General features: G+C 40.1%; 1 protein-coding gene across 1 annotated transcript in view; it reads left to right on the forward strand.

Moving 5' to 3' along the window:
• The window catches only part of LOC146808855 (phospholipase A2 inhibitor and Ly6/PLAUR domain-containing protein-like), a 270,834-nt gene that overhangs the window by 161,102 nt on the left and 95,318 nt on the right, over window positions 1-14,414 (forward strand). Inside the window, exon 3 of the mRNA XM_085615676.1 lies at window positions 6,737-6,877. Within this exon, the coding sequence (XP_085471802.1) occupies window positions 6,737-6,877 (141 nt within the window). The remainder of the gene's footprint in view (window positions 1-6,736; window positions 6,878-14,414) is intronic.

A 14,414-nucleotide genomic window follows, 5' to 3' on the forward strand; every position in this document is an offset into this window, starting at 1 on the left:
GATGTGTTTTCTCTCTCTCTCTGTCAGTACATTAATTGAGATACAGAGAATATTATGACAGCTGTATGATTATCTGGATTCTGTATTTTGTACTTTATGTCTCTATTCTGCGGTTTCTTTGAAGTTGCATCTTCTCATTAAACTGCCATTGTATTCTGCCTCCAATTCCATGTCTCATATGTCTGTTTTCTTCATTTTTGGAGCAAGCGTTCCTAGGCACCCCGGCTCAAATTAAGGTGCTCCTTTTGTCCCTGACTCACTCTCCTGCTCAGTTCTGTGGTGGCTCCCGGGGATCTGGGGACCGCCCCTAGCTTCCTTGACCCGTAATAGATCTTCCCTCCAACAGCCTCTCTTGCAAGTCCTGTATTGTTGGTTTGTTGCCCCTGCCCCCCTTTCCACTGCCCTCCATAGTCTGGTGTGCTTCCACGGCCCTTCCTGCCTGCTCAGTGTGGTTAAATTGTTGCCTTTGCACCCTCCTACCGGCCTTCAATTTTCAGAGTCCGTGCCCCTGGCCTCTGCCTCTCAACAGTATCCTAATGAACAACTAGATTGCTAACATTCTATATTTATTACAAAAGTGTGGAACGCCTGACATCATCTTGATGTAATCAAAACTGTAATACCTAGAGCATTTCCTTTAGAAATTACATATATGAGAGGGTCTTATTGGCATCAAAATTATGGTTAGTGCTCTAAAAGACTAAAATAAGGACATATTTTCTGAGTTTTCAAATAGCGACACAGCACTTTTAAATTATTTGTTATCTTTATGTTTTTTTATCCAGTTGACCACTTGATTAAATGTTGCACTTAGGGGAGAGGATGTGGTGTTACTTCCAGAACTGCAGACTTTGCAACTGGGGAACCAGGTTGCAGTTTCTGCTTCAGCTCGACATTCTGTGATTCTGGTCAAATCACTTAGTCTCCCCATGTCTACAACCAAAATGAATTTGTTCTTGTGTGATGTAACCAATGCTCATGTAAAGCACTCCAATACCTGACAAGTCTGCACTATATAACACTGCAAAAACACAAAATAATAAGTGTTTTGCACACTTCTGTCATTGGGCTATATTTGGGCTACATCTGGGTGATTTTGGGCTACATTTGGGCTCTTTTGTCTCCGGTGGCCATCTTGGGAGATTTATTTGTTATGAAGTTTCCTAATTTCCTCATGTACTGCAGTCTCCTCAGTAGGAAATGCTTTCAGTTTTTTACTTTGATTCCATCATGAAGGTATTCAGATATGTCACACATTTGCCATAAATTCTGAATGTTAGCACTCTAGTTGCTCATTAGATCACTGTAGTAAAACTACTGCACCATGGAAGTCTGCTCCTGGTATTAAAAGTGCATGTTTCAGTCTGCATGTCAGAATTTTTTAATGAAATAGAAGAGGATTTGAGAAGTCACTCAAAATGTGCCCTCATTTTCTTTCTTCAGCATTAATCATAATTTCTATGGCAAAATGAACCTCCTCATTGTGTTCCTTTTTAAATTAAATGTTTTAAGTGTTACCAGTTTATTCCAATCAAGATGGCTTCAGGTGTGCCATACTTTTGTCATAATGAAGACAGTAAGCGCTCTAGTTGTTTTTAAGAACATTCTGGGACATTCTGTCATTGGGCTATACTTGGGCTACATCTGGTTGATATTTGGGCTACATTTGGGCTCCTTTGTCTCTGGTGGCCATCTTGGGAGACTTATTTGTTATGAAGTTTCCTAATTTCCTCATTTACTGCAGTCTCCTCAGTAGGAAATACTTTCAGTTTTTTACTTTGATTCCATCAAGAAGGCATTCAGATGTGTCACACATTTGCCATAAATTCAGAATGTTAGCACTCTTTTTGCTCATTAGATCACTGTAGTAAAGCTACTGCTCACCAGGGAAAACTGCTGCTGGTATTGAAAGTGCATGTTTCAGTCTGCATGTCAGAATTTTTTAATGAAATAGAAGAGGATTTGAGAAGTCACTCAAAATGTGCCCTAATTTTTCTTTCTGCAGCACTAATCATACTTTTTATGGAAAAATGAACCCCCTCATTTTGTTCCTTTTTAAATTAAATGTTTTAAGAGTTACCACTTTAATCCAAGCAAGATGGCTTCAGGTGTGCCATACGTTTGTCATAAGTAGGACTGTTAGCGCTCTAGTAGATTTTTGGAACACTCTGGGAAGCTGCAGTAGAACACAAAGGAATCAACTGACAGTCTCTGCCCTTGTTGGATGTACATGTTTTACTGAGAATGTCAGACTTCATTCTCACATGACTGAGAAAGATAATGTGAATTTACAGAAAATAAGCTCTCAGTTTAGCCTATAGATCACCTTCCAAACCTCTGTGGTAAAAGCATGAGAAAATATTTTTCTCTCAATCATGATATCCCAGCAGAAGGCTTTTTCACATGGTGAAATCACCTTAGAACATACCACAATTCCTAAAATGAGTATGGTACCATCAACAAATGATTTATAATGTAACTAAAGTCTTAAAACCTTCTATTAACTGCAATGCTTTTTAATGAGGTGCTATCATGTATATTGGTCCCAAGATGGCTGCCAACACTTCTTGGATGAAGTGCTGACAGCCAATCCGATCTCAGGATGAGATGTGTGGTTAGGCTCCGCCCACATATATATATGCTTTTAAATGCTATTTTCTCAGGAAATACTGAACAGATTTACACCAGACCTGCAAAAGGCACTTCCTTGACCTTATGGCTACCTCTCTGCCAATTTTCAAGTAATTCTGTTCAGCCGTTCGGGCTGTAGCTGTGTCTAAAGGTCCTATGGAAAAATGCATGGGGAAAACGCGTTTTGGGACCCCCCTTTTTTCTCGGCCCTTGCTTGACGAATCCCCCCGAGACTTTCAGGGTAGGAGCGGAGCGTAGCGCCCCACCTATTTTGAAAATTTCGCGAGGATTCGTCGACCGGCGCCAAAGTTATTCCAAATAGAATGTTGCGGATTTCCTATGGAAACAGGGTCCTAACTATAACTACCTACTGGCGACCGCCAGTAGGTAATATATATGTATATATATATATATATATATGTATATTTATATATGTATGCATGTATGTATTTATATATATATATATATATATATATATATATATATATATATATATATATATATATATATGGAAGAAAAGGTTGCCCCTAGGTGGACCAGCACTCGCAAATTTAATTTGAGTGAAGACAACAATCTGATAATCAAATCCTCTGACAAAGGAGGAAATGTCGTAATAATGGACAAATCAATCTACCTCAAGGAAGCAAGAAGATTACTCTTGGACACAAGCTGTTATAAGATCACAACACGTACGATGTATGAGAAAAGCATACAAGACTTTCATCAACTTGCCCAGAAATGGAGGGAAAAAGGAACATTGGGGGAAGAATATTTTAAATCACCAGAGTTACTAGCGTTTTACTTTCTCCCCAAAGTTCATAAAGGTACAACAATTCCGCCCGGTAGACCGATTGTTTCTTCAAAACACAGTCTATTAGAAAACACTTCAGTATACATTGACTGTTTCTTGAAACCCTTGGTAGATGATCTTAGCTCATATGTAAAAGATACAAAGGACTTCTTGAGAATTTTTGCAAATATCGATTGGGAACCGGATATGTTATTGATGACTCTCGATATAACAAGCCTTTATACGAGTATACAGCATCAGAAGGGATTCGAGGCAGTAGAGTTCTTTCTAAAAAAGAGAGACCCGAAATATTTTGAACATAACATCATGCTTAAAGAATTGATTACATATTGTCTCTATAACAACTTTTTTCTATTTTCAGGAGAAATATTTCATAAACAGGGAATTGTGATGGGCACGTGCTTCGCCCCCAGTTACGCAAATGTATTTGTTGGCTGGCGGGAGAAGCATGTGGCCTGGGCAGGTAAAAATGAAGTCTGGCTGGAAAAAGTGGTTCTCTGGTCTTGATATATTGACAACCTCTTCATTATTTGGAGAGGGTCAATGGAAGAGGCCAAAACATACATAGAAGAGCTCAACAAAAATGACATGAATCTGAGATTCACAGAATTTATGAGTCAGACCAGTGTGCCCATCTTGACCTAATGGTATATGTTAAAGAGAACAAAATAGAGACAACTCTATACAGGAAGCCCACAGTGGGAAATAGCGTGTTACACGCCAATAGCTTTGATCCCAAAAGTGTCATCAATGGAGTACCATATGGGGATCTTGTAAGATTGAGAAGTAATTGCTCACTCGATGAGGATTTTAATAAGGAAAGTAGCAATGCTCTCAATAGGTGCCTAAAGAAAGGATACCGAAAAGAGACCCTCACTAATGCCAATAATAAGATCAGAGATGTAGAAAGGGTTAGAAACTGGGGGAGTAAAGCTCCCACTTTTGAACCCCAGGGTAAAGTGAGGATGATAACAGAATATACAACAGGATCTACTGAAATTTTTCAAATCTTCAGGAGAAACTGGAAGATTTTGAAATCAGATCATGTTATACGATCCATCATTCCACAGACCCCACTGAAAACATACAGGAGAGGACCAGCACTAAAAGATCAGCTGGTAAGGAGTCATTTTTCGAAAGCCCCCAAGAGAAAGGATTTGATTTCGGGATTTTTTCCTTCCATGAATTGCAAAGTATGCAAGAATAGTCCCAAAGTGAAAGATTATAGCATACCAGGAAGGAAGACTAGACGAAAGGTTGGCAAACTCATGAACTGCAGTGCTGACTATACGGTTTATTGTTTGCTATGACCGTGCAACAGGAGATATGTAGGAAGTACGATTCATCCTACCAAGAAAAGGATTCTTGAGCAGATGCGTGCTATTAAAAATCACGATGCAGCATATCCTGTTGCATGGCATTTTGAAGAAAAACATGAGTCCAATGCCAACTTGTTGAGATTCTTTTGTCTAGATCAAGTTCCCAAGAGTGAAAGAGAGGGGAACAGAACTAAGAAATTGAGAAAACTTGAATCGCGGTACATTGTAGATTTACAAACCCAAGACCCTGAAAGAGTTAAACAATGAGGAAGAGCTCTGGGTCCATATTGAATAAAGAGTAAGGAAAATGAATAAGATAGAATTCTCTGGTGGTGAGGCCCATTCAGGGCATAATTAATTGAGCATGGACGATTATTGATTACATGAGTACCATGATGAATGAGAAGCCCATTAAGGGCATGATTGTAGACATCACAAATTATATATTTGAAGAAAACAATTAATGAAGTGTTAAGTAATTGATTTGTATATAGAAATTTTGCAATTATTTACCAAATATTGAGTAATACATTGTTAAATATGAATTGTGGTAAATCAAGCGTCATTGGCATATTGTGCAGTTCATATGTCCTAAGGATTTTAGACATTCCAACATGGCCGCCGTAATCACGTCAGTATTGTCAGTATTGACCCTTTTCTACGTTCTATGTTCATGAACTATAGACTGCCAGGTCGCCAGTAGATAGTTATAGTTAGGACCGTGTTTCCATAGGAAATCTGCAACATTCTATTTGGAATAACTTTGGCGCCGGTTGACGAATCCTCGCGAAATTTTCAAAATAGGTGGGGCGCTCCGCTCCTCTCCTATCCTGAAAGTCTCGGGGGGATTCGTCAAGCGGGGGCTGAGAAAAAAGGGGTGTCCCAAAACGCGTTTTCCCCATGCAATTTTCCATAGGGACCTTTAGTCCAAGGTACAGCCCGAACGGCTGAACAGAATTACTTGAAATTTGGCAGAGAGGTAGTCCTCAGCTCAGGGATGTGTCTTTTGCATATATGGAGTCAATCTGTTCAGTAGTTCCTGAGAAAATTGCAGTTAAAAGCACATAAATATCTATAGCCGCGCACCGTGCGCGCACCCTAACGTGCGCAAGCGTAATTCTGATTGGTGGTTACATGTTAGTCAACGTTCGAATCGGTCGAAATTAGGAAGTGTCGGCCGCCATTTTGTTTGTTTTCAGTGCGAGAGTGAAAAAGGAAGGTGGTGAATGTGAAAAGGGGGCAGGGTAGAGAGTTCCTGACCCCCTAGCCTTTGTCAGGGGGTCCCTGAAGGACACCGAAGGCAGAAAAAAACATTTGAATTTTTTTTTTTAAAAATCGCGGGCTGCGTGCACCTTGAAAACCCCCCCCCAAAAAAAAAATTAATACGTAGTTTATTGTAAAATAAATATATAAAAAAAAATAATAATACATACATAACCTAGCATTTAAAAAACCGTACAAATTCACTGAAAAACCATAGGTTTCACACACGTTACAGTTAGGAATTAGCATTTAAAAAACCTTGCAAATTCACTTATAAAAACATAGGTTTCACACATGTTATAGTTAGGTGGATATTTCACTCGTAAAAAACCAATGAAATTCCCCCGTTATAGTTAGTTTAGATAAATATAACTCGCGCGGCCGCCACTCTATCACAATGATGATGTCATGAGTGATGTCATGAGTGATGTAATATGTGACGTCATCAGCAGTGGATTGCGGGCGCGCGAGTTAAAGTTATCTGAACTAATTATAACAGGGGAATTTCATTGGTTTTTTACGAGTGAAATAAATATACACTCACTAATCAGCAGCAGTGTGATCTGAGTTCATCACCATTTGCCATTGACACCTCATTACTGGCAACATTATCCATCTTTTTACCTGCCTCCTCTCATCCTTTTATTTTATCTTTTCATTCGGACACATCATTACTAGATATATTTACTTTATGTTCTGTGATTTCTTGCAGATGGCGAAACGCTTATGGTTTTTAAGGGCTGTGCCGAAGTATGCAAGGACCTTCACTTCTCTGAGACCGTCACAAGTGGCCAAACTATGATAAAACGAGTCTGCTGCAATTCAGATTCATGCAACAGTGGCAAGATAGAGTGTGAGTTGCTATACATTTTTTCTCCTCTACTTTCTCTCTCTTCACTATCCAGTTTTTTGCTTTTGATTTATCCATTTCCCTCTCTTTACTCCAATTATTCTCTCAGGTTTCCTTTCAGATCTTCCATGCCCAAACATTTTAATCATTTTCTTTTCTTTCCACCAACATAATCTTAATATTTCTACACTCTCTATTTATATTGACACTTTTCAAGTTTTCATATTCCTCACCCTCTCTTCTGTTTTCCTCACTGCCCTACCCTATGCCACTATCACCTCCTGTCCCAAAACTCCTATTTATGCATCTTCCTATCTGTATCTTATTTCACCTTTCTTTTTCTTCCAGTTCCTACTCTTGTCACCATCTTCTTCCTCTTCTCCATCCTGCATTAATTTTCATCCCTCTGTTGCTCTATCCCTTCATGATTCAAACTCATTCTATACTACCCACCTTGCTCATTCGCGTCATTTTCCTATTCAGCTAATCTGCAGCGTGGTAACCACTTCATCATGTTTTCCTCATCTTGCATTTCCCCAATTCTTTCCTGTTTTGTCTTCTCCTTTTGTATTTCTCTTCCTCTCTCCCACATTATATGTTTTTTCACTATCTCCCACCTGTCTTTACCTCTCTGCCTGAGGGTACTGCATATCTTTATCCTCTTGCATCTGTATCCTTTCTCCTCTATTCATCATCCTCCATTTACTGATCTTAGCTCTTCAATCTCTCTACTCCTTCACCTGATTTAACTCCTCTTTTCTTATTTTATACTCCTTATTACCCACTTATTTTAATATTACACCCTGTCTAAATATTTTCTGTTCATGCTTGCATTCAGTGTCTTGTCTTTCAGCCTTCTTTCTACCTCTAGTTTGCAATAGTATCTGCCTTTCCTCCTTAACATTCTCCTCTTCCTCTCTGCTCCTCTCTTCTACACCACCTCCCTTTCTAAATGTTAACCCAAGTGTATTTTATTTATTCTCCCTTCCTCCAGGAGTGGCTGTTGCAGGTAGGAGCAGTGGGGTGGTCGGGCCAGATTGAGGGTGGATTTGACTAGTGGTGGACGGAATTTGCGTAGTAGCGCTTCGCAAAGCTCCACGAAATGGTAAAAAATCTCTGCGAGCACGCAAAAGTTACCCAAACACGCGGAATTGCTTATTCCACCCATTCGCAATGTTCTTTTCCTGTTTGCGAACGCCATTTGCATGCTCGGGGAGAAAGATCTCGTGAACAATACATGCATTTTGAAAGCACGAACAAGCAAAAGATTCCGCGAAGCCGCAGATCGCAGAATTTTGGGCAATTCCGTGTTCTCCGTGGAAGGCGAAATTACCCAAATACCGAGAATGGAACAGATTTAACCACCCAGGCCTAGATTTGACAGAGGACCACAAAGGGAAATTAAATAAATGATTAATTTTCCCTCGTCGTCTGTCGAAATCCCTCCACACAGACTAACCACTCTTGCCTGTATGGGCCACCTTCAATATCAACATCTTTATCTACATCTATATCTATATCTATATCATATCTATATCTATATCTATATCTATATCTCTATATATATCTTCTTGACAAACGATCCATTGGGCTGCTAAAACATAGTCAAATGCTATTAAGTCTCATTACTTGGTATCTACATAACAACTTTTTCTTGTTCAATAAGGACCTTTACAGACAGATCCGAGGTGTTGCGATGGGGGCCTGCTTCTCTCCCAGCTATGCATGCATTTATGTTGGTTGGCGGGAGGAGCAGGTCCTCAGAAAGACACATTCTGATCTCAATTGAGGGTGGATTTGACTAGTGGTGGACGGAATTTGCGTAGTAGCGCTACGCAAAGCTCCACGAAATGGTAAAAAATCTCTGCGAGCACGCAAAAGTTCCCCAAACACACGGAATTGCTTATTCCACCCATTCGCAATGCTCTTTTCCTGTTTGCAAACGCCATTTGCATGCTCGGGGAGAAAGATCTCGTGAACATGCATTTTGAAAGCACAAACAAGCAAAAGATTCCGCAAAGCCGCGGATCGCAGAATTTTTGGCAATTCCGCGTTCTCCGTGGAAGGCGAAATTACCCAAATACCGAGAGCGGAACAGATTTTACTGCCCAGGCCTTGATTTGACAGACGATCACAAAGGGAAATTAAATAAATGATTAATTTTCTCTCGTCATCTGTCGAAATCCCTCCACACAGACTAACCACTCTTGCCTGTATGGGCCACCTTCAATATCAATATCTTCATCTACATCTATATCTATATCTATATCATATCTATATCTATATCTATATCTAGATCTATATCTACATCTCTATATATATCTTCTTGACATACGATCCATTGGGCTGCTAAAACATAGTCAAATGCTATTAAGTCTCATTAATTGGTGTCTACATAACAACTTTTTCTTGTTCAATAAGGACCTTTACAGACAGATCCGAGGTGTTGCGATGGGGGCCTGCTTCTCTCCCAGCTATGCATGCATTTATGTTGGTTGTTGGGAGGAGCAGGTCCTCAGAAAGACACATTCTCATCTCATGAGTCAATATGTAGTTCAATGGATGTGTTTTATTGATGACATTTTTATGATTTGGTGAGGGGGCGTAGACAGTGCCAGACATTTTGTTGAGACCATCAATTTAAATGACTCAAATATTGAATTCACTGCAAACATTCATGCTAATAAGGTAGATTTCTTGGATGTGACTTTGTAGCAGATGGGAAGTTGGAAACAACGCTATATCGCAAGAAAATAGCAGGGAACTCCACGCTACATGTGAGGAGTTTCCACCCTAGACACCTTATTCATAGCATACCCTTTGGAGAGATACTAAGATTAAAAAGAATCTGTAGCACCAAAGAGGAAATGACAAAGTGCCTAAATCAAACTCTAGTCCGATTCAGACAGAGAGGTTACAGTGAAAAAACTTTAACTCAAGCAGTAGAGAGAATGACTGCACATAGATTTGAGACTTTTGATAATCCAGAAAATAGTAACATTGATTCAGTGCTAACACCTATTATCAATACTAGAACCAATGCAAAAGAACGCAACACTATTAGTCTCATCACTACTTTAAGCAGGCAAGAAAACAAAATCAGGAATATTATTAACAGCAACTGGACGATTATCTTAACTGATACGATAATGGCACAAAATCTCCCTAATAAGCCGACATTGACTTTTCGGAGGGCTCCCTCAATCAGAACAACTTTAGTAAAGGACAGCCCTGAAATACCATCAGCACTTCATAGTTAAAACCTAAGCACATTTTTTTTAAGTGCAAGTCGTGTAGAGCATGCAAGTTTGCCATCGATACTCCTGAGTATAGGACTCCTTTCAGCACAGTGCCTATACCATTAAAGGACAATTACAGTTGCTGCACAGACTTTGCAGTCTATGTGCTGACATGCACCTGTGGCCTTCAATATGTAGGCAACACAAAGTTATAGGTGCATGTCAGGATCTTTCAGGACTTGCGAGCAATTGTAAATTCAGATCAAACATATCCTGTGGCCAGACACTTTAAAAGTGTTCATGAAAATATTCTACAATGCCCCCGGTACTTTGTAATAGCCTCTATACCACCATTAAGACTAGGTGGAAATAGAGAGAAATTACTGAGGAGACTAGAGTCTCGAACGATTTTAGAATTAGACTCTCAGGTGCCACAAGGGCTGAATAATAGTGATGAAATGTACAATTTTCTTTAAAAACATTTTTTTAAAACATTCTTTAAAAGCATTCTTTAATAACATTCTCCTATATTTAGCATGAATCAGGTAGATTAGACTTGTTGGATACAATAACTCAACTGCCTTGAAATTTGTCAAATTTTATAGACAGACACACCGTAGTATTTAAGGAAAGTTTTAAGGTTAATTAGAATTTTGGTATTTTATTGTATCTTATGACTAATTAAAAAACAATATTACTTTTATAATTAAGATATGTCTCTGATACCATTATCAATGTTATCCCTATTTAAATCTTCAAACACAGTGATATAGAATTTGTGCACATTTTTCTACATATGGGATGTGTGAGAAGTTGGCCTGGCATATGCTGGTCACTAGTTATAGTGGCCACCTTGCACCAGTCCAATTCTCCTCTTATGGTAGATAGGTATAAGACAACTTTTTAAAGAAAGCTATCCTAGTGGTAGCTGTGGAGAGTAGCCTTCAGGCTAAGTCTCAGAGGAATGTAAAGCAGCTTGTATTACCTTATAATCTCTTCAATTACCAAATGAAAGGACACCACACAGGTATATATATCAAATATATATGTATTTATTTCTAGACACACTCTACTAATCTGTTTATGAGATTAGAAGTCAAGGACATGCACAAATATCAACGTTTAACAATAAGTTAAGCACAGATATGTCTGGGGCCCTAGGGGCGTACCAGACCATATACTAAAAAAGAGGTTTAGGAAAGTCGACTTGCAAGGGGACAAGGCCTAGGGCCTGTAGAATCGCTGGGGCTTCACTAATCCACCCAAGGCAGGTAAGTAAAAGACCCACGGGAGACACGTGCAGTGTGAGAACACAGCCGCTGGTTCCCTATTGATTTCAATGAAGCAAGTCGCTGTTGGATTTTTTAAGTTTTGGGGTACTTCGAGGAAGTCTGCAAGCAAGCCACTTACAAGGTAAGTAATTTGAGGGCCAACACACACTGGAGCACCAGAGTGCACAAGTTACCTCACCCAGGGAAGCCGGGTGCATAGGTGTCTTTTGGTGTCGGGTCACGTTGACGTTTTCTATGGAAGCCAAAGATTTGCTGCTTGAGAAGACTGAAGAAGTGTCCGGTGGAATCCAAGGCGGGATTCAAGATGAAGAAGGCCTGAAAGCAGAAGGGACAGTGTTCACAGTCACTTGCCAGTGACCTGGGGCCAGGAAGATGGATGCCCACGGAAGTCGGGGGATTTCAGGCGATCAAGGGTGTTTTGACTCTTCAGCCACGAAGTCCAGGAAGTATTGACAATGACTAGGAGCTGGATTCTGACTGTCCCACAACGTCTGCCGCTTACTGAGGTGTCGGCAACCGGATTAGAGCCAACAAGCCTTGGCAACAGCAAGTCTTGTGGAAATTGAATAAAGTCAGCGGTGCAGACCAGCAAGGTCTGAGGGACTCACCCAGCAAAGGTAAGTGAGGACAGGCCTGGAGCAATCAGAGGAGCCTTTTGGATTGATAATAAAGTCTTCAGGGGACCCACAAGCCAACAGGCAAGGGATCACGAAGACGCCTCTTGAGGATTCACATCACAGGAGTCCACGGTCACTCGTGACAAGGTAGGCCTCTGATTTTTAAGGGAAATCCTGCTGGAGGCTTGGGATACAAATGGTCCAATGCACAAATCCGGAGAATGTCGTGAAGAGGTTACACTTGACAATAGTGCACGGTACCGGGTATTGCTCGTCACTCGTGGGGTCGACTCTCCTCAGCTTTGCTGGGGACTCACAATGCACGTCGAGAAGTCAGGAAATCCACTTCCAGGGCTGCAGGGACTTCGGACTCCGGCGGAAGCGGGAAAGTTTATGACTGTTGGTTAATGTTTTTGGTGCTTGCCAAGCAGGGGAGTCACTCCTTGACTCCAAGGGAGATTCTTCTGTCTTCCAAAGGTAGTGGAACATCAAAGGGACAGGATTCTTCTTGTAAAGCATCACCCAGGGATATCTAACTTGCAATGGCAAGGTTTCCCTATCTTATACTAAAAGAGAGGGAGGGACTAGCTCTATGACTACTCCTCCGAGAGGGTTAGGGTAGGGAGTGGTTATGCAGGAGCGGGTAATGCTAAATTTTCTATACCCACCCAATTTTGCATGTTGTTTTACTAATTAGATTAATTAATTAATTATAATTGAACTAATGGTTTGGAGTGATGTGGAAAATACTTACCAACCTTATTAATATATGAATTACACGTGGGATTTGCATTTGCATGGCCTAACTAATACGTGAACTGAATTCTGTACGCATATTAATGATAGATAATTAGAATATTGCATGATACATGTCGCTTTTGTGATGTAATTGTGATTTGTGGTTTATTTAGTAAGCATAAAATCACACTAAGTGTTGCTTTTGCAAGATAAATACACACACATATGGGTATTAGCGAGGGAATAACATTTAATTAGCCATTTCTATGTATTAATTACATTTTTGTGTTTCTTTGCTTAAGTTGACCATTTCGAGTGGCCACAAAATGGCTGACTCCTGTATCTGATGAAACCGGCTCCATTGCACAAGTTTCTGGGTGAAGTACGCATGCGACACCGCTAGCAACTGTGTCCTGGACCTGACCCCAGATGAACATGTACCTTCCAAGGACAGCCTGGGACATCAGCCAAATATTTTGAACAAAGACTGTTGTGTGAACCGGAACTGACAAGGGTCATAACCCAAAAGACACTTTCGTGAGAACCCAAAAGGATGATCCCTGATTGTCCAATCAACAAACTCGGATGCCCAAACTTTGATACTTTTAATATCAATTTTACTATAAATTATGGTAGAATAGAGAGGTAATTACGGTTTTCCAATTTCCTGATGTTATGCTGACGGAGAGGACGGTGACACTGCAGGACAGTTGTATCCCTGAATCTTTGACAGACTGATCGAATGCCCAATTTCCTAATGAACTGAACTTTCAAATTTGACGGGCATAGATTGACGAGACTACTGGATTTGACTTAGAAGACGATATTTAGCCAGAATAGGTAAATATGATGGTCAGCTGCTTGAACAACTAATGAATTTATTTGCATTAATTAGATAAAGAATGTATTTGATTCATTACAGAAATGAGTTGGTTTGTTTATTTATGCAAATGTATTAATGCGAAGGGAAAAGAGAATTAGATAATCATTTAAACAGCAACTAGCAGATCCACCGCCAAAATTATGAGAGGAGTACCAAAGGTGGAATATAGGGCATAATGAGCAACAGAAGGTGGTGTAGATTTGTCACTCATTAGGGTAAAGTGGTATTTCCTTCTCATACCAGCGTTTGGAAGATAATCACCTCCCACACGGACTAATGGTGAGTGAATGTTGGTGTTATGGGCCCCACCAGCGAATTTATCGATAATATGCGTATGTGAGATCTTTGGTCTGTGATAGAGGGAGGGATTTTGCACTCCACGCTGGAGCAGTTTTTCTGGTAGCAAGATGATGGTTGTTATTGTTTTGATTTAGAGATTATTGCTTGTACATTGCATATTGATTTTGGTTATTGATTGGTATTAATTTAGGTACTAACACTCTATGTTGAGTTACGTTGAGTTTAATGTTGTTGGTACGGCTTCTGGGATGTAGGAAGTCGGAAGTTTGTAACACTTCCGTAGTAGGGCAGAGGTAAGCGCTGCTCTCAGGAAAGACGGAATTGTTGTTGCCCTGTAGGTACACAGGGAAAACGTGTGACAATTGAAGTTGCACGACGCATTGTCTGGGTTCGATTCGATAGCATCGTCTTGTGTTGCCATTAGAGACATTTATAGTGTGAAAAAAGAGTGTATGAAAGCGAATGAGCGTG

This window comes from Triturus cristatus, chromosome 7 (genome assembly GCF_964204655.1).
Source record: "Triturus cristatus chromosome 7, aTriCri1.1, whole genome shotgun sequence".
Taxonomy (NCBI): Eukaryota; Metazoa; Chordata; class Amphibia; order Caudata; family Salamandridae; genus Triturus; species Triturus cristatus.